This window comes from Mya arenaria, chromosome 3 (assembly GCF_026914265.1).
Source record: "Mya arenaria isolate MELC-2E11 chromosome 3, ASM2691426v1".
In the NCBI taxonomy this organism is placed as follows: domain Eukaryota; kingdom Metazoa; phylum Mollusca; class Bivalvia; order Myida; family Myidae; genus Mya; species Mya arenaria.
This window is the reverse complement of record NC_069124.1, coordinates 10,869,973-10,894,574: the sequence shown is the minus strand read 5'-3', so window position 1 is coordinate 10,894,574 and position 24,602 is coordinate 10,869,973. Positions and strand designations below refer to the sequence as shown.

General features: G+C 34.9%; 1 protein-coding gene across 2 annotated transcripts; it reads left to right on the top strand.

Annotated features, from left to right (window-relative positions):
* Window positions 1-346: 346 nt before the first annotated feature.
* Window positions 347-24,357, top strand: LOC128228298 (L-aminoadipate-semialdehyde dehydrogenase-phosphopantetheinyl transferase-like). Of its 2 annotated transcripts, none has more exons than XM_052939527.1 (6): window positions 347-430; window positions 1,274-1,441; window positions 1,661-1,886; window positions 21,009-21,133; window positions 21,447-21,665; window positions 23,846-24,356. In XM_052939527.1, the coding sequence occupies exons 2-6, from the start codon at window positions 1,277-1,279 to the stop codon at window positions 24,002-24,004; spliced, it is 894 nt and encodes a 297-aa protein (XP_052795487.1). In that variant the 5' UTR covers window positions 347-430; window positions 1,274-1,276; the 3' UTR covers window positions 24,005-24,356. The 2 variants fall into 2 exon arrangements, with proteins under 2 accessions (XP_052795487.1, XP_052795486.1); XM_052939526.1 differs by lacking the exon at window positions 347-430 and adding an exon at window positions 944-1,126 and having other exon boundaries at window positions 23,846-24,357.
* The last annotated feature ends 245 nt before the right edge of the window (window positions 24,358-24,602 follow it).

Sequence of the window (24,602 nt, the reverse complement as noted above, 5' to 3'; positions counted from 1 at the left end):
GTTCTAAAATAATTGTTGAAAGATTCGCGTTTTTGGCGAAAGAAAAAAATGAAAGGAACAGTGAAAATAATCGGCTTATAAGTGTTAAGAACACATCCCAGTGACATATTGTGTTATTGCGTTCAAAAACATTACATCTGTATCATATTGACTGAGTTCGTATGCAAAAAGCTTAAGTAGTTTCCGATTTACAAAGTCTATAATTGATACATTTACCTGAGAAATGTATTCTTTAACCCCGCTGTGCTGTTTTTTTTTCTGTATTAGCAATATTGAAAAACATGTAGAGACAAAATCCAAAGGCAACTCTTTGGTGCCAATACAACAGTAAAATGTTGTCTGTTACCTTTTCTTTAAAAAGTGTGGTGTGCTACTTAGATCAACAACAAATATGTTTTAACAAAGTTTGTTGTACAATTATGACTTAAAGGTAAATATTTCTGTCCCATATGATATACTTATAAAATATCAAAACGAACCTTGTTGACGCTCTTTCTGAAATTAAAGCCAAAGTCAATTTATTTTGACAAGTACGAACGGACATAGGTTCGGACACTGTCGGCATTCGGATATAGTGCGCTTCACCCAAATGAAAAACTTTTTGCTGTCACATCATGATATTAAGAACTACATGTAAAACAACAATGCATGATTTTTTTCACCAATGTTTTCACATACAAACAAAGTTGAATATTGAATAACCTTTAGCATTATAATAGAGTACATAAAAAATCACCAAACTGGATCAAGAGATGTTTCATATGCATACACCGCTTTCAGTCCAAATTTTAATAAATTCTACATCTAACAAGCGCACAATTTTACTAGTAAGTTTAACTAATAGATTCAATCCATTAAAATACAGCCACCATATGTGCTCTACATGTCATTTTAAGTGTCCTTTCGACAAAATTCTTTAAAATAAATGCTTGGCCATCTTTGGCAAGCTCTGGATAGACTACTTTGTGAAGCATATCCAGTAGTTGTATTGTGTTTAGCCTTTTTATATAAACATGGACCCATATAGAAATTCTAGAAAATTTGTGTTAATGCTGTTGAATATTATTCAGAGCTTGCCAGAGACAGCCGAGTTCTGACCCAGAAACCTGTTTTCAATGTAGTGAGGGTACATAAAATAACTGTATTGATAGGATCATTGTCTAGTTAGTTGAATTTAAGAATATTAAAGATTTAATTTAATTACATTTCCTTAAACAAACAAACTCCATGGTCTGTTATTGTGTTTTCCTTATTTTGATTTATATTCATTCAGCTGATGCGTGCATTGAGGGGTAGTATGAGCAGTGTTCGCTGGGTGTTTGACAGTGGGAGTTGGAAGCCTATGCAGTCGGAGTGGATACGAGCTGCCCAGTGTGTCCAACCAGAGGAGAAACAGCGCATCGGCAAGTTTGTCTTTAAGAGAGATGCTAAAGCTTCCATGGTAAGATTGATTTTTTTGTGTTTGACATGTCAATTACTTTAGCATGACATGTTACAAATGTTAATGATTGGTTGACATCAAATGATCACCATTACTGATTTCTTTACATGAAATAGATTAGTGTGATTCTTTATTAGTTAATATAGGTATTCTAACAGGAGCTAAGATATATAGTATAAACTGAGATTTGAAATATGCAAGTACATTTTGTTAACACAGGTTGGGAGGCTGATGCTACGAAAGATGATCCACCGAGTAACAAAGATTTCATACAAGGACATCCACCTATCTCGCACAGACAAAGGCAAGCCATTCCTGACTAACACCTTACCTGAAGGTGTGCAGGGACTCAGTTTTAACGTTTCTCACCATGGCAATCTGGTTGTGCTGGCTGGGGACACATTGGGGAATGTGGGGGTCGATGTGATGAAACTGAGTGCTCCAGGTCAGTGTTTACTTAAGAGTCCTACTGGTTATAAACAAAAAACTTAAGATAAGACTCAAAGAAGAATCCTTAAATGAAGATTTTTAGCTCGACTATTCTAAGAATAAGGAGGGCTATACTACTCGCCCCAGCGTCGGCGTCCGGTTGAAGTTTTAGGGCAAGTTGGGATTTTCACTGATAAGTCCAACATCCTTCATTCCATGTGCTTAATACTTCACACAGTTGTTGAGGGCCATCGCATAACGAGGTTAGATAACTCCATATTACCCTTTCTACAAATTATGGCCCCTGATTGACTATGGAACTTAGGTTAAAGTTTTAGGGCAGGTTGGGATATTTATTAATAACTTCTAAACCGGTCTTTCAATTGATTTAGTACTTCACACAGTTGTTCAGGACCATCATTCAATAAAGTTACATAACTCCATATTATCCTTAATACAAGTTATGGCTCCTGATTGACTTAGGAACTTAGGTTAAAGTTTAAGGGCAGATTGAAGTTGTTGGGCTAGTTTGGATTTTCTCTTATAAGTCCAATACCCTTCATTCAATTGTCTTAATACTTCACAAACTTGTTCAGGGCCATCATGTAATGAGGTTAGATAACTCCATATTATCCTTTATACAAATTATGGCCTCTGATTGACTTTGGAACTTCGGTTAAAGTTTTAAGGCAGGTTGGGATATTGATTAATAACTTCTATACCATTCATTCAATTGACTTAATACTTCACACAGTTGTTCAGGACCATCACACAATGAGGTTACATAACTCCATATTATCCTTAATACAAGTTATGGCCCCTGATTGACTTAGGAACTTAGGTTAAAGTTTAAGGGCAGATTGAAGTTGTTGGGCAAGTTTGGATTTTAATAAAAAAAAGCTTCTATACTGGTACTTTTCGATTCAATTGACCTAATACTTCACACAATTAATGACGACCATCTTACAATAGGTTACTTAACTCCATTTAAACCCTAAATACAAATTATGGCCCTTGATTGACCTTTTTTTTTTCTTTTTTTTCTTTTGACAGGCACATTTTTATATTCTTAACCAGGTTTTCACAAAGGTAAAACAACTTTTTAGAATGACTTGTGTCATTGTCAGAAAGGTGAATCATTAAATATTAAAAAATATATATAATAAAAATATTTCAACAAAAGATTTGTTAATAATGGAATGGAAATCTTTTCAGACACAGAAACAAATACCAGAATTGCTCGTTGAAAAGCAATTTTTGCAAATTTAAAGATGCAGTTATGAGCCTTGAGTATCAGACTCAAGACATATATCAACATAGGCATAGATAACTTGGTGAGTAAATCTGGAGTTCAAATAAGGATTGATAGAAAATCCTGATACTTAAATTGCCATGACATCTTGCTTGTCTTCATGTTAGAAACCAGTACAGATATCATGATAATGGGGAAAAAAAGTGACAAGGCTTTAGATTTAAACTGGGACCTCTAAGGTAGTCTACAGACACCAGTCCGATATGGGTGGTTTTCAAAATAATGAGGCTTTTTCTTTTATCTCTCCTAACTTTTATTCCTTTCACTTTTGGAAAGTGTTAGCAGGCCAATCAATCATGTTAAGAAAATTGTTGAGTTTCAAATGAATGGCTCAATCAGCAAAAAAATTATCATGTTAGAATATGTTGCTAAATTTGTCCCCTGTGCACCCAATTAAAGTGTGACATTTTACATGAAGACCTTTATTCAAATGTGTTTTATTTTTTGAAACTGAATGATATAGTACTTTTTTATTGTTTTTTATGTAACTTTACTCTTTCTCATTTTAAAAAACATACTTCAAATAAAAAAAATATGTATTATTTTAACCAAATTTTAATGTCATTTGACGGACCCCCATTCATTTAAAAAAGAAGATAGAATATTTGATTCACATTGAGAACACTACCATTCCATTTAAGCACTATTTATATTAAATTACTATGTTATTTTAATAACTTGAACCTGCCAGCTTTATATAAATAACATAGTTTTATTATTTCATACATTATTTTGTCTGTAACTCAGATGCATGACTTATTACCCCAAAATGTCCCCTGTGCACCTTTTCGGTTGTTAGTTGTCAGATTTCTATAATTTCTTCAATAAAATGGTATTCTGCTGTATTTCCCAGCAAAGAAAGTTACAACAGATGCAAAAACAGTTTTCAGCCTCTCACATACAGAGATTTGAAGCATCTGCATGGTTTAAAGCAATGTCCCCTGTGCACCCTGTTTTAGCAGATTTCAATAAAATGTCATAAACTAACAAATATGGTGCTATTTCCACATTCTGAGAAATCTGTATGTTATATTTAGACATCACTTGATAGTTTAGCAACTTGATGGTAAGTGTGTTATAAATACTTTTTTTATTATTTAATTATAAAGCCATTAAATGTTTACTTTTAAAGGTTTATCAAATTAATTTAAATACAGTTTCAGTATTGAGGCACATAAGATAACATATTTTGTTTAAATATTCTATTTTGATTTTATCATGACAATTAAAAAACATCAAATCAAATTGAAATTATTCATGTAATGCTTTTATATGTGCAAGGTATTATATGCTTCAATTCAGTGCACAGGGGACAATTTTTTTCATATGGATAGCAAATATACCAGATTATAATTTTGTACAGGAAATAAGTACCCTAGTGGAAAAGCTTGTAGTTAAGCTTCCTTTTCCAAAGAGATCACATAGAAAATATGAAAGCAAATGAAGAAAAGACTGTTGAAAACATTAACACAATGAAGTCTAGGAAGTGCAGAGAATGACTTAGGAAAGATCAAAAGTTGCAGAAAATGTATGACAGAGATCGAGATACTGAGAAAAAGAGCAGAATTTGCCAGGTATTGCTCAAACGCTAAGAAAGAGGACAAATAGATTCTATATATGATTTACAAATAAAAGAAAAGGAGAAACTAAAGAAGCAGGGACAGAGAAGAAATGAAATGAAGCGAAATGAGGAAACAACAAAAGTCCAGAAAATGACAGACAGAATAAAAGGAGAAAGGTTAAAATGAGAAGGTATGAATACACACAGTTGAAGCAGCATCAGTTCAGAAAAAGCACAACATGCAAAACAACCCCTTCGGAGGGATTCCATGGCATGGGCCTCCACAATTGACCGTCTGGTAAAGAATGCCACACCAAAGTGAAGGTCTTAAAATAAGTCATGGTGTAGAAAATTACACAATTGGTGATGTCTGTCAGTCATAGTCATAAGAAAAGTAGGCAAACCAACTAAATCAGGAAAAAAATAAAAAGGCAGCTAGTATACACAAGCAATGCTCAGAATATGTGGAGTTGCAAGAAAAGTCTTTGACAATTTGAGCGCCTAAAAATGGACCAAAGTAAAACCATGTCAAAGCCAGGTGAATTTAAATCCTTGTGGAAACCAAAAGTTGAGAATTTTCTTGAATTTAATTCTTGAATAATGCCTAATAAAAAAGATACTATTCTATTGAGTAGGATGCCAAAGGCAAAGAGGCATCTTTGAAATTTAGACATGTTCACATAAGTGTTTAATGGTAACAGGTACATTGATACCAAAATCTTTATTCCACTCTGTGGACATATTTTATTCCATTGTTTAGAAATTTAGTTTTGTAGGCTATAATATAATCTTTCAAACATTTACAGTATTGTTTCAAGCTTTACTGAAAGTACAGTTCCTCTTATTGTAAAAATGTTTACCAGGAAAAGTTAAGTTACAAAAATAATTACATAATTAAAAAATATTACTTGCATTATGATTTGTCCCCTGTGCACCCTTTCCATTATTTAACAAAGTATTAAACATGTATGAATTCTAGTACTTTATATTACCATTGATGATATTTTCTTATTTTTAGACTCAATATGAAGTAATAAATGTTATATGTGATTTTTTGCTGTAAGTTGTTCTCTTAGCCACTATTTTCCATTTGCATCATTACATGCTGTTGAATTTTGAGGAAATTGTTGTGAAAAATGTGATACTGAAGAAATTTTGAGGAACACACTCTATCTTATACACAGAAATGTCTTAAGTTGATCACAAATCATTATTTTATTAACATGAAAGTGAATAATAATGCATATTATATTGGCTTTCAATATGTGTCCCCTGTGCACCAAAAAATAGTTCAATTTTGAAATGAAAAATTTGGCAATTGTAAGTTACAATACTTTCTTGAAATTTGGTATGTGGTCTATAAAGATACATAAGGTGAGGTAAATGTAGATTTTTCCCTTATTTGATTCTTGTTTTAATTACAGCAAAAACTTTGTGAGGTAACAATTAATTTTTGGTTTCAAATTTAAACAAAATGTGTTGATTTTTTTATATTTTTCTTAAACAACTGAGTTATTATGCACATGACTACACACAGGTACCAATTACTGATTATATAATTCAGAAAAAGCATATGATTTATGCAAGGTTCTTGTCATAAGACACTTTTATAAATCAACCATATTGTAAGAAATGTATGCAATATTTGGATTTAAGGTCAAAATATTTTTTTATTTGTATTTCCTGATACTTTCCCAAAGTTGTTTCTGTGTAATTTGAAGTATTTGCTTTCATGTAAAATAGGTGACAATCATGAAAACTGGGTTTGAATTTTCAACCCCTATGTCACACTTTTGCCTCATTATTTTGAAAACCACCCATATAAATTTATAGATCCCACACTGCTGGTCATTATCAACACGAGTCTCTTTTTATTACTAGTTCTTACTTGATCTTATTATCTGCTCTAAGGCTCTATAAGTTTCTAGTTTTGATCTAAAAAAGTGCTTGTTCTTCTTTACCATCGTTCAAAATTAAAATTGTTATTTTATATACATGTATATATTTATGTAAGGATATGGCAATAAGTTGGCAGCTTATTACACATGTATCTTGAAAATTATTTGTCAGAATCAGAATTAGTTGACACTGTTATTGTCATAGATTGCATTGTGCAAGAACCATGACTCCATTATGTATAGATTCAACTCTTGGCTGTTAAACATTTGCTTCTACCAAGCTACAGTGTATGACAATGACAGAGCGATTATGTGGAGTGTAAGCAAGACTATTAAAGCTTTAAAAACTTTGCTCCAAAAATCGAAACAAAAAACATAAATTAGCAAATAAACTTATAATGATATATACATTTTGCAAACATGTTTGTGGTTATTTTTTAAACCCACCTGATGAGGTTGACCTTGAATATTTGCATGTTCTTTAAGCCTGACAATGATATCCTACTACCCATGTTTTATGCCCATGTTTTTGTCATTGGCGGTAATCTGATGCAGTTCACAAGGAATTGCAGCATAAATAAACTATTAAAACTTGAAAGAATGTACCTGAATGCAGTGATTTTGGTGTAGATTTGGTGCATCTATGACATTACTGATAATGGTTTGACATGGTTTGTTAACATTCAAATAACCATGGCAATGCTTTACGCTGCACCTGTGAATGAAGCTACTACATACTTACAGCACACACAGTGGAAATGGATATAAAAGAAAAGTTTATGTCAAATGTTAAATTAAGTTCACAGTATTTGAATGAAATTCTTATTTGCTTGTTGGTCTGGTTTTTTTTCTTCTAGTTTTTGAATGAAATTCTTATTCACATGTTGATGTTGGTTTTTCAAGAAAGAGAAAGTTGAGCTATTGTAATTGCAGGTTGGTTGTAGTAGCTGGGTAGCATTGAATTCAACTTACTAAGCCATTTTATAACTAGAAACAAAGCTTTAAGATATTCACAAACTTAGTACCGTATGTATATATATATATATATATATATATATATGTCCACATGATACCCAACACAATTGACATATAATTTTACAGGTAGTAAGGCTTACTGTGTTCTCATGTGTTTTTTATTTGCCCTGCATATCTTAAGGGTTTGCAAGTTTATGTTTTTTGGTGTCATTTATCTTTTCTTTAGGTAAATTTATGATATTGACTTCAGTTATGCAGTATGGCACTCTCTTCGTCAATAAAATAAGATTTTCATTATGGCTTTACGACATTACATGACATATTACACAAAATTACACAACATTCAGCAACATAACACCGCATAATGTAATAAAATAAATGTCATAATATGATTCCTTCAGGATGCATGTACATTGCCTCTTGTGGGTGTTTTTGCATCAGTACGGTAAACGCCGATTCCAAGTAGTTCCTTCTTGAAAATATGTTTCATCATCGTAACTGAACTACTTCTAATCAATGCCCTCTTCCACTTGGGAAACTTTTCCTAAACCTTCATGGTGAAAAATTGACATGATATTCTCATGGAAATTAGTCAGAGTTAGAGTTTGATAAGGGTAGAAATCTCTTTGATTTTGAGGATTGATCATAAACCATTTACAGTTAATTGCTACTGAAGTAGCGGGGCTCATGGGTCAGTTAGGATGTCCAGGTAACAGAAAGGGGAGACAGTTTCTTGGGTTCTTAGCAATGAAGAGGGTAGGCTGTGGTGCGTTTATGTACTTGAAGAGTGGTAGTTATCACTGGAGGAAATGATGTCAAATTAGGCATTAAATGGTAATCTTTTTTGGCTGAAAAACAATACATTTGTGAAGACATGATAGGTCTGTGGTGTGAGATAGGGACTGAGATTGGAGAGAAACCTTAGTGGACTTGAAATAATAGCACAGTGCCAACACTTATAAAGAAATACACGTATGATAAATTTCTGATGTAAACGATAATTTATAGACAAGATTTTAAAGGTGATAAGAAGAATTTCTTTGAAACTGTGCCCAGTAAACTTTTTGAGGTGCTAGGTTTTGTATTTTATGTTCATGAAAAGATTTAATGAACTGATAACATGAATTACAATTGTACATGTCTTAGGTACTAAAATGAAATCCTTACCTACAATGTTTCACCTTACTTACAATGTTTCACCTTACTGACAATGTTTCACCTTACTGACAATGTTTCACCTTACTTACAATATTTCACCTTACTTATAATGTTTCACCTTACTGACAATGTTTCACCTTACTGACAATGTTTCACCTTACTGACAATGTTTCACCTTACTTACAATATTTCACCTTACTTATAATGTTTCACCTTACTGACAATGTTTCACCTTACTGACAATGTTTCACCTTACTGACAATGTTTCACCTTACTTACAATGTTTCACCTTACTGACAATGTTTCACTAATGGACAATGTTTCACCTTACTTACAATGTTTCACCTTACTGACAATGTTTCACTAATGGACAATGTATCACCTTACTGACAATGTTTCACTAATGGACAATGTATCACCTTACTTACAATGTTTCACCTTACTGACAATGTTTCACTAATGGACAATGTTTCACCTTACTGACAATGTTTCACCTTACCTACAATGTTTTACCTTACTGACAATGTTTCACCTTACTTACAATGTTTCACCTTACTGACAATGTTTCACTAATGGACAATGTATCACCTTACTGACAATGTTTCACTAATGGACAATGTATCACCTTACTTACAATGTTTCACCTTACTGACAATGTTTCACTAATGGACAATGTTTCACCTTACTGACAATGTTTCACTAATGGACAATGTTTCACCTTACTGACAATGTTTCACTAATGGACAATGTATCACCTTACTGACAATGTATCACCTTACTGACAATGTATCACCTTACTGACAATGTTTCACCTTACCTACAATGTTTTACCTTACTGACAATGTTTCACCTTACTTACAATGTTTTACCTTACTGACAATGTTTCACCTTACTTACAATGTTTCACCTTACTTATAATGTTTTACCTTACTGACAAGGTGAAACACCTTACTGACAATGTTTTACCTTACTGACAACGTTTCAACTTACTTACAATGTTTTACCTTACTGACAATGTTTCACCTTACTTACAATGTTTCACCTTACTTATAATGTTTTACCTTACTGACAAGGTGAAACACCTTACTGACAATGTTTTACCTTACTGACAACGTTTCACCTTACCTACAATGTTTCACCTTACTTATAATGTTTTACCTTACTGACAAGGTGAAACACCTTACTGACAATGTTTTACCTTACTGACAATGTATCACCTTACTGACAATGTTTCACCTTACTTTCAATGTGTCAACTTACTTACAATGTTTTACCTTACTGACAATGTTTCACCTTACTTACAATGTTTCACCTTACTTACAATGTTTCACCTTACTTACAATGTTTCACCTTACTTATAATGTTTTACCTTACTGACAAGGTGAAACACCTTACTGACAATGTTTTACCTTACTGACAACGTTTCACCTTACCTACAATGTTTCACCTTACTTATAATGTTTTACCTTACTGACAAGGTGAAACACCTTACTGACAATGTTTTACCTTACTGACAATGTATCACCTTACTGACAATGTTTCACCTTACTTTCAATGTTTCACCTTACTTACAATGTTTTACCTTACTGACAACGTTTCACCTTACTTATAATGTTTCACCTTACTTATAATGTTTTACCTTACTGACAAGGTGAAACACCTTACTGACAATGTTTTACCTTACTGACAACGTTTCAACTTACTTACAATGTTTCGCCTTACTTATAATGTTTTACCTTACTGACAATGTTTTACCTTACTGACAATGTTTTAATGTTTTACCTTACTGACAATGTTTCACCTTACTGACAATGTATCACCTTACTTATAATGTTTTACCTTACTGACAATGTTTTACCTTACTGACAATGTTTTACCTTACTGACAATGTTTCAACTTACGTACAATGTTTCGCCTTACTTATAATGTTTTACCTTACTGACAATGTTTTACCTTACTGACAATGTTTTACCTTACTGACAATGTATCACCTTACTGACAATGTTTCACCTTACTTACAATGTTTCACCTTACTGACAATGTATCACCTTACTTACAATGTTTCACCTTACTTATAATGTTTCACCTTACTTACAATGTATCACCTTACTGACAATGTTTCACCTTACTGACAATGTATCACCTTACTTACAATGTATCACCTTACTTACAATGTTTCACCTTACTGACAATGTTTTACCTTACTGACAATGTATCACCTTACTGACAATGTTTCACCTTACTTACAATGTTTCACCTTACTTATAATGTTTTACCTTACTGACAATGTTTTACCTTACCGACAATGTTTCACCTTACTTACAATATTTCACCTTACTTATAATGTTTCACCTTACTGACAATGTTTCACCTTACTTACAATGTTTCACCTTACTGACAATGTTTCACCTTACTTACAATGTTTCACCTTACTTATAATGTTTCACCTTACTTATAATGTTTAACCTTACTTATAATGTTTCACCTTACTTACAATGTTTTACCTTACTGACAAATGTTTCACCTTACTGACAACTTGAAATTTCACCTTACTGACAATGTTTCACCTTACTTACAATGTTTCACCTTACTTACCTTACTTGAAATTTCACCTTACTGACAATGTTTCACCTTACTTATAATGTTTTACCTTACTGACAAGGTGAAACACCTTACTGACAATGTTTTACCTTACTGACAACGTTTCAACTTACTTACAATGTTTCGCCTTACTTATAATGTTTTACCTTACTGACAATGTTTTACCTTACTGACAATGTTTTAATGTTTTACCTTACTGACAATGTTTCACCTTACTGACAATGTATCACCTTACTTATAATGTTTTACCTTACTGACAATGTTTTACCTTACTGACAATGTTTTACCTTACTGACAATGTTTCAACTTACGTACAATGTTTCGCCTTACTTATAATGTTTTACCTTACTGACAATGTTTTACCTTACTGACAATGTTTTACCTTACTGACAATGTATCACCTTACTGACAATGTTTCACCTTACTTACAATGTTTCACCTTACTGACAATGTATCACCTTACTTACAATGTTTCACCTTACTTATAATGTTTCACCTTACTTACAATGTATCACCTTACTGACAATGTTTCACCTTACTGACAATGTATCACCTTACTTACAATGTATCACCTTACTTACAATGTTTCACCTTACTGACAATGTTTTACCTTACTGACAATGTATCACCTTACTGACAATGTTTCACCTTACTTACAATGTTTCACCTTACTTATAATGTTTTACCTTACTGACAATGTTTTACCTTACCGACAATGTTTCACCTTACTTACAATATTTCACCTTACTTATAATGTTTCACCTTACTGACAATGTTTCACCTTACTTACAATGTTTCACCTTACTGACAATGTTTCACCTTACTTACAATGTTTCACCTTACTTATAATGTTTCACCTTACTTATAATGTTTAACCTTACTTATAATGTTTCACCTTACTTACAATGTTTTACCTTACTGACAAATGTTTCACCTTACTGACAACTTGAAATTTCACCTTACTGACAATGTTTCACCTTACTTACAATGTTTCACCTTACTTACCTTACTTAAAATGTTCCACCTTACTTACAATGTTTCACTAATGGACAATGTTTCACCTTACTTACAATGTTTCACTAATGGACAATGTTTCACCTTACTGACAATGTTTCACTAATGGACAATGTTTCACATTACTGACAATGTTTCACTAATGGACAATGTTTCACCTTACTTAAAATGTTTCACTAATGGACAATGTTTCACCTTACTGACAATGTTTCACTAATGGACAATGTTTCACCTTACTGACAATGTTTCACTAATGGACAATGTTTCACCTTACTGACAATGTTTCACTAATGGACAATGTTTTACCTTACAATGTTTCACCTTACCTACAATGTTTCACCTTACTGACAATGTTTCACTAATGGACAATGTTTCACCTTACCTACAATGTTTCACCTTACTGACAATGTTTCACCTTACTTACAATGTTTCACTAATGGACAATGTTTTACCTTACTGATAATGTTTTACCTTACTGACAATGTATCACCTTACTGACAATGTATCACCTTACTGACAATGTTTCACCTTACCTACAATGTTTTACCTTACTGACAATGTTTCACCTTACTTACAATGTTTTACCTTACTGACAATGTTTCACCTTACTTACAATGTTTCACCTTACTTATAATGTTTTACCTTACTGACAAGGTGAAACACCTTACTGACAATGTTTTACCTTACTGACAATGTTTTACCTTACTGACAATGTATCACCTTACTGACAATGTTTCACCTTACTTTCAATGTTTCACCTTACTTACAATGTTTTACCTTACTGACAACGTTTCACCTTACTTATAATGTTTCACCTTACTTATAATGTTTTACCTTACTGACAAGGTGAAACACCTTACTGACAATGTTTTACCTTACTGACAATGTTTCAACTTACTTACAATGTTTCGCCTTACTTACAATATTTCACCTTACTTATAATGTTTCACCTTACTGACAATGTTTCACCTTACTTATAATGTTTCACCTTACTTACAATATTTCACCTTACTTATAATGTTTCACCTTACTGACAATGTTTTACCTTACTGACAATGTTTTACCTTACTGACAATGTTTTACCTTACTGACAATGTTTCACCTTACTTATAATGTTTCACCTTACCTACAATGTTTCACCTTACTTATAATGTTTTACCTTACCTACAATGTTTTACCTTACTGACAATGTTTTACCTTACTGACAATGTTTTACCTTACTGACAATGTTTTACCTTACTGACAATGTTTCACCTTACTTACAATGTTTCACCTTACTTATAATGTTTCACCTTACTGACAATGTTTTACCCTACTGACAATGTTTCACCTTACTGACAATGTTTCACCTTACTGACAATGTATCACCTTACTTATAATGTTTTACCTTACTGACAATGTTTTACCTTACTGACAATGTTTTACCTTACTTATAATGTTTTACCTTACTGACAATGTTTTACCTTACTTATAATGTTTTACCTTACTGACAATGTTTTACCTTACTTATAATGTTTCACCTTACTTACAATGTTTCACCTTACTTATAATGTTTTACCTTACTGACAATGTTTCACCTTACTTACAATGTTTCACCTTACTTATAATGTTTTACCTTACTTACAATGTTTTACCTTACTGACAATGTTTCACCTTACTTATAATGTTTTACCTTACTGACAATGTTTCACCTTACTTATAATGTTTCACCTTACTTACAATGTTTCACCTTACTTATAATGTTTTACCTTACTGACAATGTTTCACCTTACTTACAATGTTTCACCTTACTTATAATGTTTTACCTTACTTACAATGTTTTACCTTACTGACAATGTTTTACCTTACTGACAATGTTTTACCTTACCTACAATATTTCACCTTACTTACAATGTTTTACCTTACTTACAATGTTTCACCTTACTGACAATGTTTCACCTTACTTACAATGTTTTACCTTACTTACAATGTTTTACCTTACTGACAATGTTTCACCTTACTTACAATATTTCACCTTACTGACAATGTTTTACCTTACTGACAATGTTTTACCTTACTGACAATGTTTTACCTTACTGACAATGTTTCACCTTACTGACAATGTTTTACCTTACTGACAATGTTTTACCTTACTGACAATGTTTCACCTTACTGACAATGTTTTACCTTACTGACAATGTTTTACCTTACTGACAATGTTTCACCTTACTGACAATGTTTCACCTTACTGACAATGTTTCACCTTACTTACAATGTTTCACCTTACTTACAATGTTTCACCTTACCTACAATGTTTCACCTTACTTATAATGTTTCACCTTACCTACAATGTTTCACCTTACTTACAATGTTTCACCTTACCTACAATGTTTCACCTTACTTACAATGTTTCACCTTACCTACAATGTTTCACCTTACTTATAATGTTTTACCTTACTGACAATGTTTTACCTTACTGACAATGTTTTACCTTACTGACAATGTATCACCTTACTGACAATGTTTCACCTTACTTACAATGTTTCACCTTACTTACAATGTTTCACCTTACCTACAATGTTTCACCTTACTTATAATGTTTCACCTTACTTATAATGTTGCACCTAATTGCCAGTGTTTCACCTTACTGACAATGTTTCACCTTACTGACAATGTTTTACCTTACTGACAATGTTTCACCTTACTGACAATGTTTTACCTTACTGACAATGTTTCACCTTACTTACAATGTTTCACCTTACTTATAATGTTTCACCTTATTGACAATGTTTCACCTTACTGACAATGTTTCACCTTACTTATAATGTTTCCCTTATTGACAATGGTTCACCTTACTGACAATGTTTCAACTGACCTACAATGTTTCACCTTACTGACAATGTTTCACCTTACCTACAATGTTTCACCTTACTTAAAATGTTTCACCTTATTGACCATGTTTCACCTTACTGACAACGTTTCACCTTACCTACAATGTTTCACCTTACTGACAATGTTTCACCTAACTTATAATGTTTCACCTTATTGACAATGTTTCTCCGTACTTATAATGTTTCACCTAATTGACAGTGTTTCACCTTGCTTACATTGTTTCCCCTTATTGACAATGTTTCACCTTACGTCAATTTTTCACTGTTCTGACAATTTTTCACCATCTTACAATGTTTCACCTTACTTAAAATGTTTCACCTTACTTACAATGTTTCACCTTACTTATAATGTTTTACCTTACTGACAATGTTTCACCTTACTTACAATGTTTCACCTTACTTATAATGTTTTACCTTACTTACAATGTTTTACCTTACTGACAATGTTTTACCTTACTGACAATGTTTTACCTTACCTACAATATTTCACCTTACTTACAATGTTTTACCTTACTTACAATGTTTCACCTTACTGACAATGTTTCACCTTACTTACAATGTTTTACCTTACTTACAATGTTTTACCTTACTGACAATGTTTCACCTTACTTACAATATTTCACCTTACTGACAATGTTTTACCTTACTGACAATGTTTTACCTTACTGACAATGTTTTACCTTACTGACAATGTTTCACCTTACTGACAATGTTTTACCTTACTGACAATGTTTTACCTTACTGACAATGTTTCACCTTACTGACAATGTTTTACCTTACTGACAATGTTTTACCTTACTGACAATGTTTCACCTTACTGACAATGTTTCACCTTACTGACAATGTTTCACCTTACTTACAATGTTTCACCTTACTTACAATGTTTCACCTTACCTACAATGTTTCACCTTACTTATAATGTTTCACCTTACCTACAATGTTTCACCTTACTTACAATGTTTCACCTTACCTACAATGTTTCACCTTACTTACAATGTTTCACCTTACCTACAATGTTTCGCCTTACTTATAATGTTTTACCTTACTGACAATGTTTTACCTTACTGACAATGTTTTACCTTACTGACAATGTATCACCTTACTGACAATGTTTCACCTTACTTACAATGTTTCACCTTACTTACAATGTTTCACCTTACCTACAATGTTTCACCTTACTTATAATGTTTCACCTTACTTATAATGTTGCACCTAATTGCCAGTGTTTCACCTTACTGACAATGTTTCACCTTACTGACAATGTTTTACCTTACTGACAATGTTTCACCTTACTGACAATGTTTTACCTTACTGACAATGTTTCACCTTACTTACAATGTTTCACCTTACTTATAATGTTTCACCTTATTGACAATGTTTCACCTTACTGACAATGTTTCACCTTACTTATAATGTTTCCCTTATTGACAATGGTTCACCTTACTGACAATGTTTCAACTGACCTACAATGTTTCACCTTACTGACAATGTTTCACCTTACCTACAATGTTTCACCTTACTTAAAATGTTTCACCTTATTGACCATGTTTCACCTTACTGACAACGTTTCACCTTACCTACAATGTTTCACCTTACTGACAATGTTTCACCTAACTTATAATGTTTCACCTTATTGACAATGTTTCTCCGTACTTATAATGTTTCACCTAATTGACAGTGTTTCACCTTGCTTACATTGTTTCCCCTTATTGACAATGTTTCACCTTACGTCAATTTTTCACTGTTCTGACAATTTTTCACCATCTTACAATGTTTCACCTTACTTAAAATGTTTCACCTTACCTACAATGTTTCACCTTATTGACAATGTTTCACCTACTGACAATGTTTCACCTTACTTACAATGTTTCACCTTACTGACAATGTTTCACCTTACAGCCATACTTGCTACACCAATGTACTGTCATACTTGCGTGTAGCCATTTACTGCCATACTTGCTACACCCATTTACTGTCATACTTGCTACACCCATGTACTGTCATACTTGCTACACCCATGTACTGTCATACTTGCTACACCCATGTACTGTCATACTTTTCACACCCCTGTACTGCCATACATGCTACACCCATGTACTGTCATACTTGCTACACCCATGTACTGTCATACTTGCTACACCCCTGTGCTGTCATACTTGATATGCCCTTGTACTGTCATACTTGCTACACCAATTTACTGCCATACTTGCTACACCCATGTACTGCTATACTTGCTACACCCATTTACTGCCATACTTGCTACACCCATTTACTGCCATACTTGCTACACCCATGTACTGCTATACTTGCTACACCCATTTACTGCCATACTTGCTACACCCATTTAATGCTATACTTGCTACACCCATTTACTGTCATACTTGCTACACCCATTTACTGTCATACTTGCTACACCCATTTACTGCCATACTTGCTACACCCATTTACTGTCATACTTGCTACACCCATTTACTGCCATACTTGCTACACCCATTTACTGTCATACTTGCTACACCCATTTACTGTCATACTTGCTACACCCATTTACTGCCATACTTGCTACACCCATTTACTGTCATACTTGCTACACCCATTTACTGCCATACTTGCTACACCCATTTACTGCCATACGTGCTACACCCATTTACTGCCATACTTGCTACACCCATTTACTGCCATACTTGCTACACCCATGTACGTTCATACTTGCTACACCCATTTACTGCCATACTTGCTACACCCATGTACTGCCATACTTGCTACACCCATTTACTGTGATACTTGCTACACCCATGTACTCCCAAACTTGCCACAATCCTGTATTATAGCTCTCTTGTTTACAATACCTGATGATTTATTGTTGTTTACTTCATTTTCTTATCACAATTTATCCCAAGACAATCCCATTTGTAATAAAATATGTTTTTGGGCACTTCTCTGAGGTGAAAAGAATATCTGACATTTAGTTTTAAGCAATTCTTGGTTAACACTTTTTGATTTTTTGTCATTCTTTACATAATTATTTCATGGATCACCCAAAACCTCATATCTTTAGTACTGACAAATTAATGAAATTACATTCCTGAACAATTTTATGAAATAATTAATGATGGTGCAATGTTCATTAATTCATTTTGAAACAGTGCCTTTCTCAATATTTAAAGCTGCACTCTTACAGATAGACCATTTTGATAACTTTACAATTTTTCATCTTGGAATGTGCCTATTTTGTGTAAATGTCTGAAAAGCATTGATATAAGACTGTTGACAAAAGATCATAGCGCAGTTTTCATATTTACATTCGAAAATTAATGTTTAAAAGCTAAAATGTTACTAATGCTTTAAGAAAAAAAAAGTTTTATGCATAAAAATAGTAATAAATATGAAAACTTGCGATCTGATATTTTGTCAACAGTCCATCTGGTTTCCAGACATTTACGCAAATATTGAATGATTCTAAGACAATTTTTTTTGTCAAATCGGTTAATCTGTGAGAGTGCAGCTTTAAAGGGACGGTACACCAGATTGACACCAAATTATTTTTTTCTGTAACGAATCTCAGGACAATTATTGAATAGAATGTGTAACGCTTTGATATCATAATTGTAAAAAAAGTACCAAAATGTAAAAAAAAAGATTGTGTCAGAGACCGGATTTGAACCTGTGTCGCCAAAATTGCAGTCCAGTGTTGTATCCACTGTGCTATGAAGGCTTACTCCAAATGAGTGGTATATTTAAGCTATATACCTAACTTGGTAATATCACATGATAACATCGACTAGCCAATAATGCATAAGGAATGCATTCTACTAGGTAGACATACCCAGTAATCTTTTGTTAATGGAAAAATATGAAATAACTGCTAAACTTAAATAAATTGTAAACTATGTGGTACTTCAGTTAGTAACTTTCAATGCATTGTACACATTAATTCCAAGTTTAAGTCAGTTTTCGACAATTTTCATTTTTTCTTGCAAATTGATCATCTGGTGCACAGTTGCTTTAAGGTAATCTAATGTACATTTGTGTTTGTAGTTGGTAATACTGTTCAAAGTTCTGATGCCTTTTATCAGCATTGAATAATTTTTGTATTATTTAAAAGGGTATTGCACTCTTATAAATGATATGTAAAATAAATATCTGAATTACAATGTTATGTCAAACACAGATATTCCAACTGTTTTTTCAACTCAAATTTAATGTGGTAAGACCAAATTTACTTTGTTTCACAGCCAAATAAACTTGTTAATACTCTTATTTTCATAATATTTTTATATTTCCTTTTTCTACACAGACATTAAAATAATGTGTGGTCACCAAACATACAAAACATTGGTTACCTTAAAGTGTGGATATTGTTTTATCTGTAAATTCCTCCCATAATGTGGGAGAAGAACGCTGTAAGAAAACAGAGCCATATGATGATAATTGAATTAGTTATTTAAAGATAAGAGCATTTATTCACATATAAAATGTTTTTTTCATGGCTATGCCACCCAAGAAAATGATTCTGGGGTTCAGTGCTAATGTAGCATTCAGTTCTTTTGACAATTGATTTGATATGTCAGAGTTTGACTCATTAAGTATAATTAGTTTTGAGGATGTTATTCATTGATAGAAGTGTTCATTCATTTCCAAGCCTTAAACTTTTATCAGTTTTTTTGTTGTTAAGGTTGGTCCAAAATGAATAAAAACATTTCTCGATTCCAATTCCGGTAGTGTATGTATCATCATGCAAAAACATCCCTGCCTGCAATAAAGGAACGGCAGTGGTGGTATACATGTAGGCTTCAGCCTCTCACCCAACTCTCCCACTTGAATGGAATGGGAGTCCAATTAGAGGGGTTGGGATCCAACTAGAAGGGCTAGGGATCCAACTAGATGGGCTAGGGTCCAAATAGAGGGGCTAGGGTCCAACAAGAGGGTCTGAGGGTTCAACTAGAGGGTCTCGGGGTCAAACTATCGGGGTTGGGTCCAACTAGAGGGGCTGGGGTCCAACTGGAGGGGCTGGGGGTCCAATCCCTACTGGAAGGCCTGGGGGACCAACTAGGGGGACTGGGGTTCCAACTAGAGGGGCTGGGGGTCCAATTCCCACTAGAAGGACCGGGGGTCCAACTAAAGGGGTTGGGGGTCCAATCCCTACAACACGGGATGGGGTCCAATCCCTACTAGAGGGGCTAGGGGTGCGATCTCTACTAGAGGGGCTGGGGGTCCAATCCCCATTAAAGGAACAATAAAGGGACTGGAGGTCCAATTCCCACTAGAGTGGCAGGGGGTCTAATCCTCACTAAAGGAGCTTGGGGTCCAACTAGAGGGACTGGGGGTCCAACTTGAGGAGCTAGGGGTTCCAATCCCTACTAAAGAGGCTGGGGGTTCAATCCCCACTTGAAGGTCTAATACCCTGCTAGGCATCCAATCCCAAATAGAGGGACTAGGGGTCCAACTAAGAGGGACAAAAGTTCCATTCCCTACTAGAGGGGCTAGGGTTGGAGTCTCTCTCATGACCAACTCACTGGTTTCAGGTGGAAAATAGAATTGAAAAAGATTAATATCAATATTAATAGCAAATGTGATGTTTATGGAACAAAAATAAAATGAAATGATAAAACTTATATCGTCCATTAGCGGACTTTATAAAAACAAGGATCGTTTCCATTGTTATGTTTTTTTATGTGAATACAGTGCATTTCTGATCTTTGTTAATAACATTTCTAGTTCCTTGAAAAATAATATCTTGTCTTATCTTCAGTTGGTGCAAGATCTATTAGCGAGTTTTTCAACACAATGCAGCGCCAGTTCACAGAGGAAGAGTGGCGATGTATACGACAAGGGCAGGATGATGAAGCTCAACTCGCCATATTTTACAGACTATGGGTAATAAGGTCCATGTATTGTTTGATGAAGATTTTTGTGGAAAAGCTTAAACAATTTGTTACATGTAAGGCAGAATGTGTTTCATGTATTAAAGACACATTTTGTTACTTGCAAGACTCATTTTTTTACATGTAAGACACTTTTAGTGACACATTTTGTTACATGTAAGACACTTTAGTGACACCTTTTATCCTTGTCAAATTGTTTTGGAAAGATGTTATATACCTTTTTGAAACTTTCATACCGATTTGCATTGTATCACCTTATAAGGGTACTTATGATAGAAATTAAAAATATATTCATTCTCATTCAGTGCCTCAAGGAAAGTTATGTGAAAGCCCTGGGTGTCGGGATAGGGTTTGAGGTGAAAAGGTTGAACTTCGACCTCCATGACCCCTTGACAGAGGAGGGCAAGATGGTAACCTCTACAACACTACATGTAGATGGAGAGGGGACGAGAGGCTGGGGCTTCCAGGAGACACTTCTCGAGGGTCACTGTATTGCTGTGGCTCACAGAAAAGATGAGGGAAAGGTATTGAACTGGATGATATTCGTTTAAAAATAGTTAATACTTATTTACTTTTATTTGTTTTCAATGAAAGCTTCAAGTGCGAGCCTACTTTATCATGCTTTAAAGTTTTCTGCATTTAAATGTAAGGGTTTCTCCTGAAAGCGTCAAGAGAGGACATGTAAGCCGGAACTGACCTCCCTGTTAGGGCATACAACAAGAACTAACCACCCTGATAGGGCATACCCAAAAATGACCTCTCTGATAGGGCAACGAACCCAGGACTGACCTCTCTGATAGGGCAAACCCAGGACTGACTTCTCTGATAGGGCAATGAACCAAGGACTGACCTCTCTGATAGGGCAATGAACAAAGGACTGACCTCTCTGATAGGGCAAACCCAGGACTGACCTCTCTGATAGGGCAATGAACCAAGGACTGACCTCTCTGATAGGGCAATGAACCAAGGACTGACCTCTCTGATAGGGCAAACCCAGGACTGACCTCTCCGATAGGGCAATGAACCTAGGATTGACCTCTCTGATAGGCCAATGAACCAAGGACTGACCTCTGTTATAGGGCAATGAACTCAGGACTGACCTCTCTCCCAGGACTGACCTCTCTGATAGGGCAACAAACTCAGGACTGACCTCCCTGATAGGGCATACACCCCAGGACTGACTACCCAGATAGGGCTTATTACCAAGACATGACCTCTCTGATAGGGCAACAAACCCAGGATTGACCTCTCTGATAGGGCAACGAACCTAGGACTTACCTCTCTGATAGGGCAACAAACCCAGGACTGACCTCTCTGATATGGCAACAACCCTAGGACTTACTTCTCTGATAGGGCAACAGACCCAGGACAGACCTCTCTGATAGGGCAACAAACACAGGACTGACCTTTCTGATAGGGCAACAAACTCAGGACTGACCCCTCTCCCAGGACTGACCTCTCTGATTTGGCAACGACCCCAGGACTGACCTCCCTGATAGGGCATACACCCCAGGACTGACTACTCAGATAGGGCTTATTACCCAGAAATGACCTCATATAGGGCAACAAACTCAGGACTGACCTCTATCCCAGAACTGACCTCTCTGATTGGGCAATGAACCCAGGACTGACCTTGCTGATAGGGCAACTTACTCAGGACTGTCTTCTCTCCCAGGACTGACCACCCTGATAGGGCAAAGAACCTAAGACTGACCATCCTGATAGGGCAAGGAACCCAGGACTGACCTCCCTGATTGACCCAGAACCCAGGACTGACCTCCCTGATGGGGCATAGAACTCAGGACTGACAACCCTAATAGGGCAAGGACTCCAGGACTGACGACCCAGATGGGGCCTAGAACCCAGGAGTGACCTCCCTGATAGGGCAAAGTCTCCAGGACTGACCTCCCTGATTGGGCATATATATACCCAGGACTGACCTCCTTGATAGGGCAAGATACCCATGACTGACCACCCTGATAGGGAATACAGCCAAGGACTGACCTCCCTGAAAGGGCATTTTACCTTGAACTGACCTCCCTGAAAGGGCATAGAACCCAGAACTGACCTCCCTGAAAGGGCATAGAACACAGAACTGACCTTCCTGAAAGGGCATAGAACCCAAAACTGTCCTCCCTGAAAGGGCTTAACACCCAAAACTGACCTACCTGAAAGGGCATAGAACCCAGAACTGACCTCCCTGAAAGGGCTTAAAACCCAAAATTGACCTCCCTGAAAGGGCATAGAACCCAGAACTGACCTCCCTGAAAGGGCATAGAACCCAGAACTGACCTTCCTGAAAGGGCATAGAACCCAGAACTGACTTCCCTGAAAGGGCATAGAACCCAGAACTGACCTCCCAGAAATGGCCGACTTCTCTGATAGGACCTAGAACCCAGGACAGACTCCCTAGCATAAAATCCAGGACTGACCACCCTCAAAAGGGCTTCAAAAAGCATAGAACCAATAACTAACCTTTCTTTCATAAGAGATGGGCACCTATGTCCAATTCATCCATCCTTATAAGTGACAGGCAATTTTAAGTTGAACAAGTTAATTAATATAGGTTAATATGGTAAAAATGGAAAATAAAAGCTATTCATTTATGTGATATATATTGAATGAAAACTGTCAAGACAACACTGTCTGTTTCATCACTGTATAATGTATATAAAAAGAAAAGATGTTTTTGTCTGATTTTCAGGAAATCAATGATAAAACATCAGCTCCCTTCTCGTTTCTTACTTACGATGAACTGTTGGAAGGAACTGAACTTCTTAGTGACCCAGATGAGTCATATGGTCAAGCATTCATTCACAAAGATGAGGACCCATTTGCATCAAGAAAGAAACCAAATTCTTGATAGAAGTGTATTTGTAGATTAACTTTGTGAATATCTAATTGAAGTTATTGTTAATTCTATGAAGTTATTGTTAATTCTATGTATTTAGCAGGACATGTTAAGTTGATACTTATACATGTTGTGCTGGTTTGTGCTTTAATAGTGGTTTTAAGAATTTCATAATAAAGTCAAACTACAAGTAAGGTCTGATTCATTTTACTGGTTCACATGTGGGCAACTAATTGATAAATAAGAGTAAATGTTTACATTCATGGGATCAACTACACGATTGCCTTATAAAACAGCGAAAAACCAGCACCCTTGAAAAATTGGTCTGCATTGGGCAGATAGGTAACACATATCTTGATTGTAACCCAAAGGTGGGCATATAAAGATCACAGTCAACCAGTCCGTTTTCTGACGGGGCAGTAACTTTGTCATGCACAGAGTGATTTTAAAAGTACCTGACACCTGTATTTTGTACAAAAAGGCGACGTGTCTCGTGCAAGATCAATGACCCTTCCTCAAAGTTCAAGGTCACTCTTGGAGCTTAATCATTATGGAATGCTGCATATATGCACATAGATATAGTTGCTCTTGTCTGGGTTGTAACTTTGTC

Excerpts from the sequence above, each read along its gene's own strand:
- LOC128228298 (XM_052939526.1), top strand. The coding sequence starts at position 1,277 with ATGCGTGCATTGAGGGGTAGTATGAGCAGTGTTCGCTGGGTGTTTGAC. Across the intron at positions 1,442-1,660 it reads GAGATGCTAAAGCTTCCATG|GTTGGGAGGCTGATGCTACG; the intron begins GTAAGATTGATT and ends TTGTTAACACAG. Across the intron at positions 21,134-21,446 it reads CCATATTTTACAGACTATGG|TGCCTCAAGGAAAGTTATGT; the intron begins GTAATAAGGTCC and ends ATTCTCATTCAG.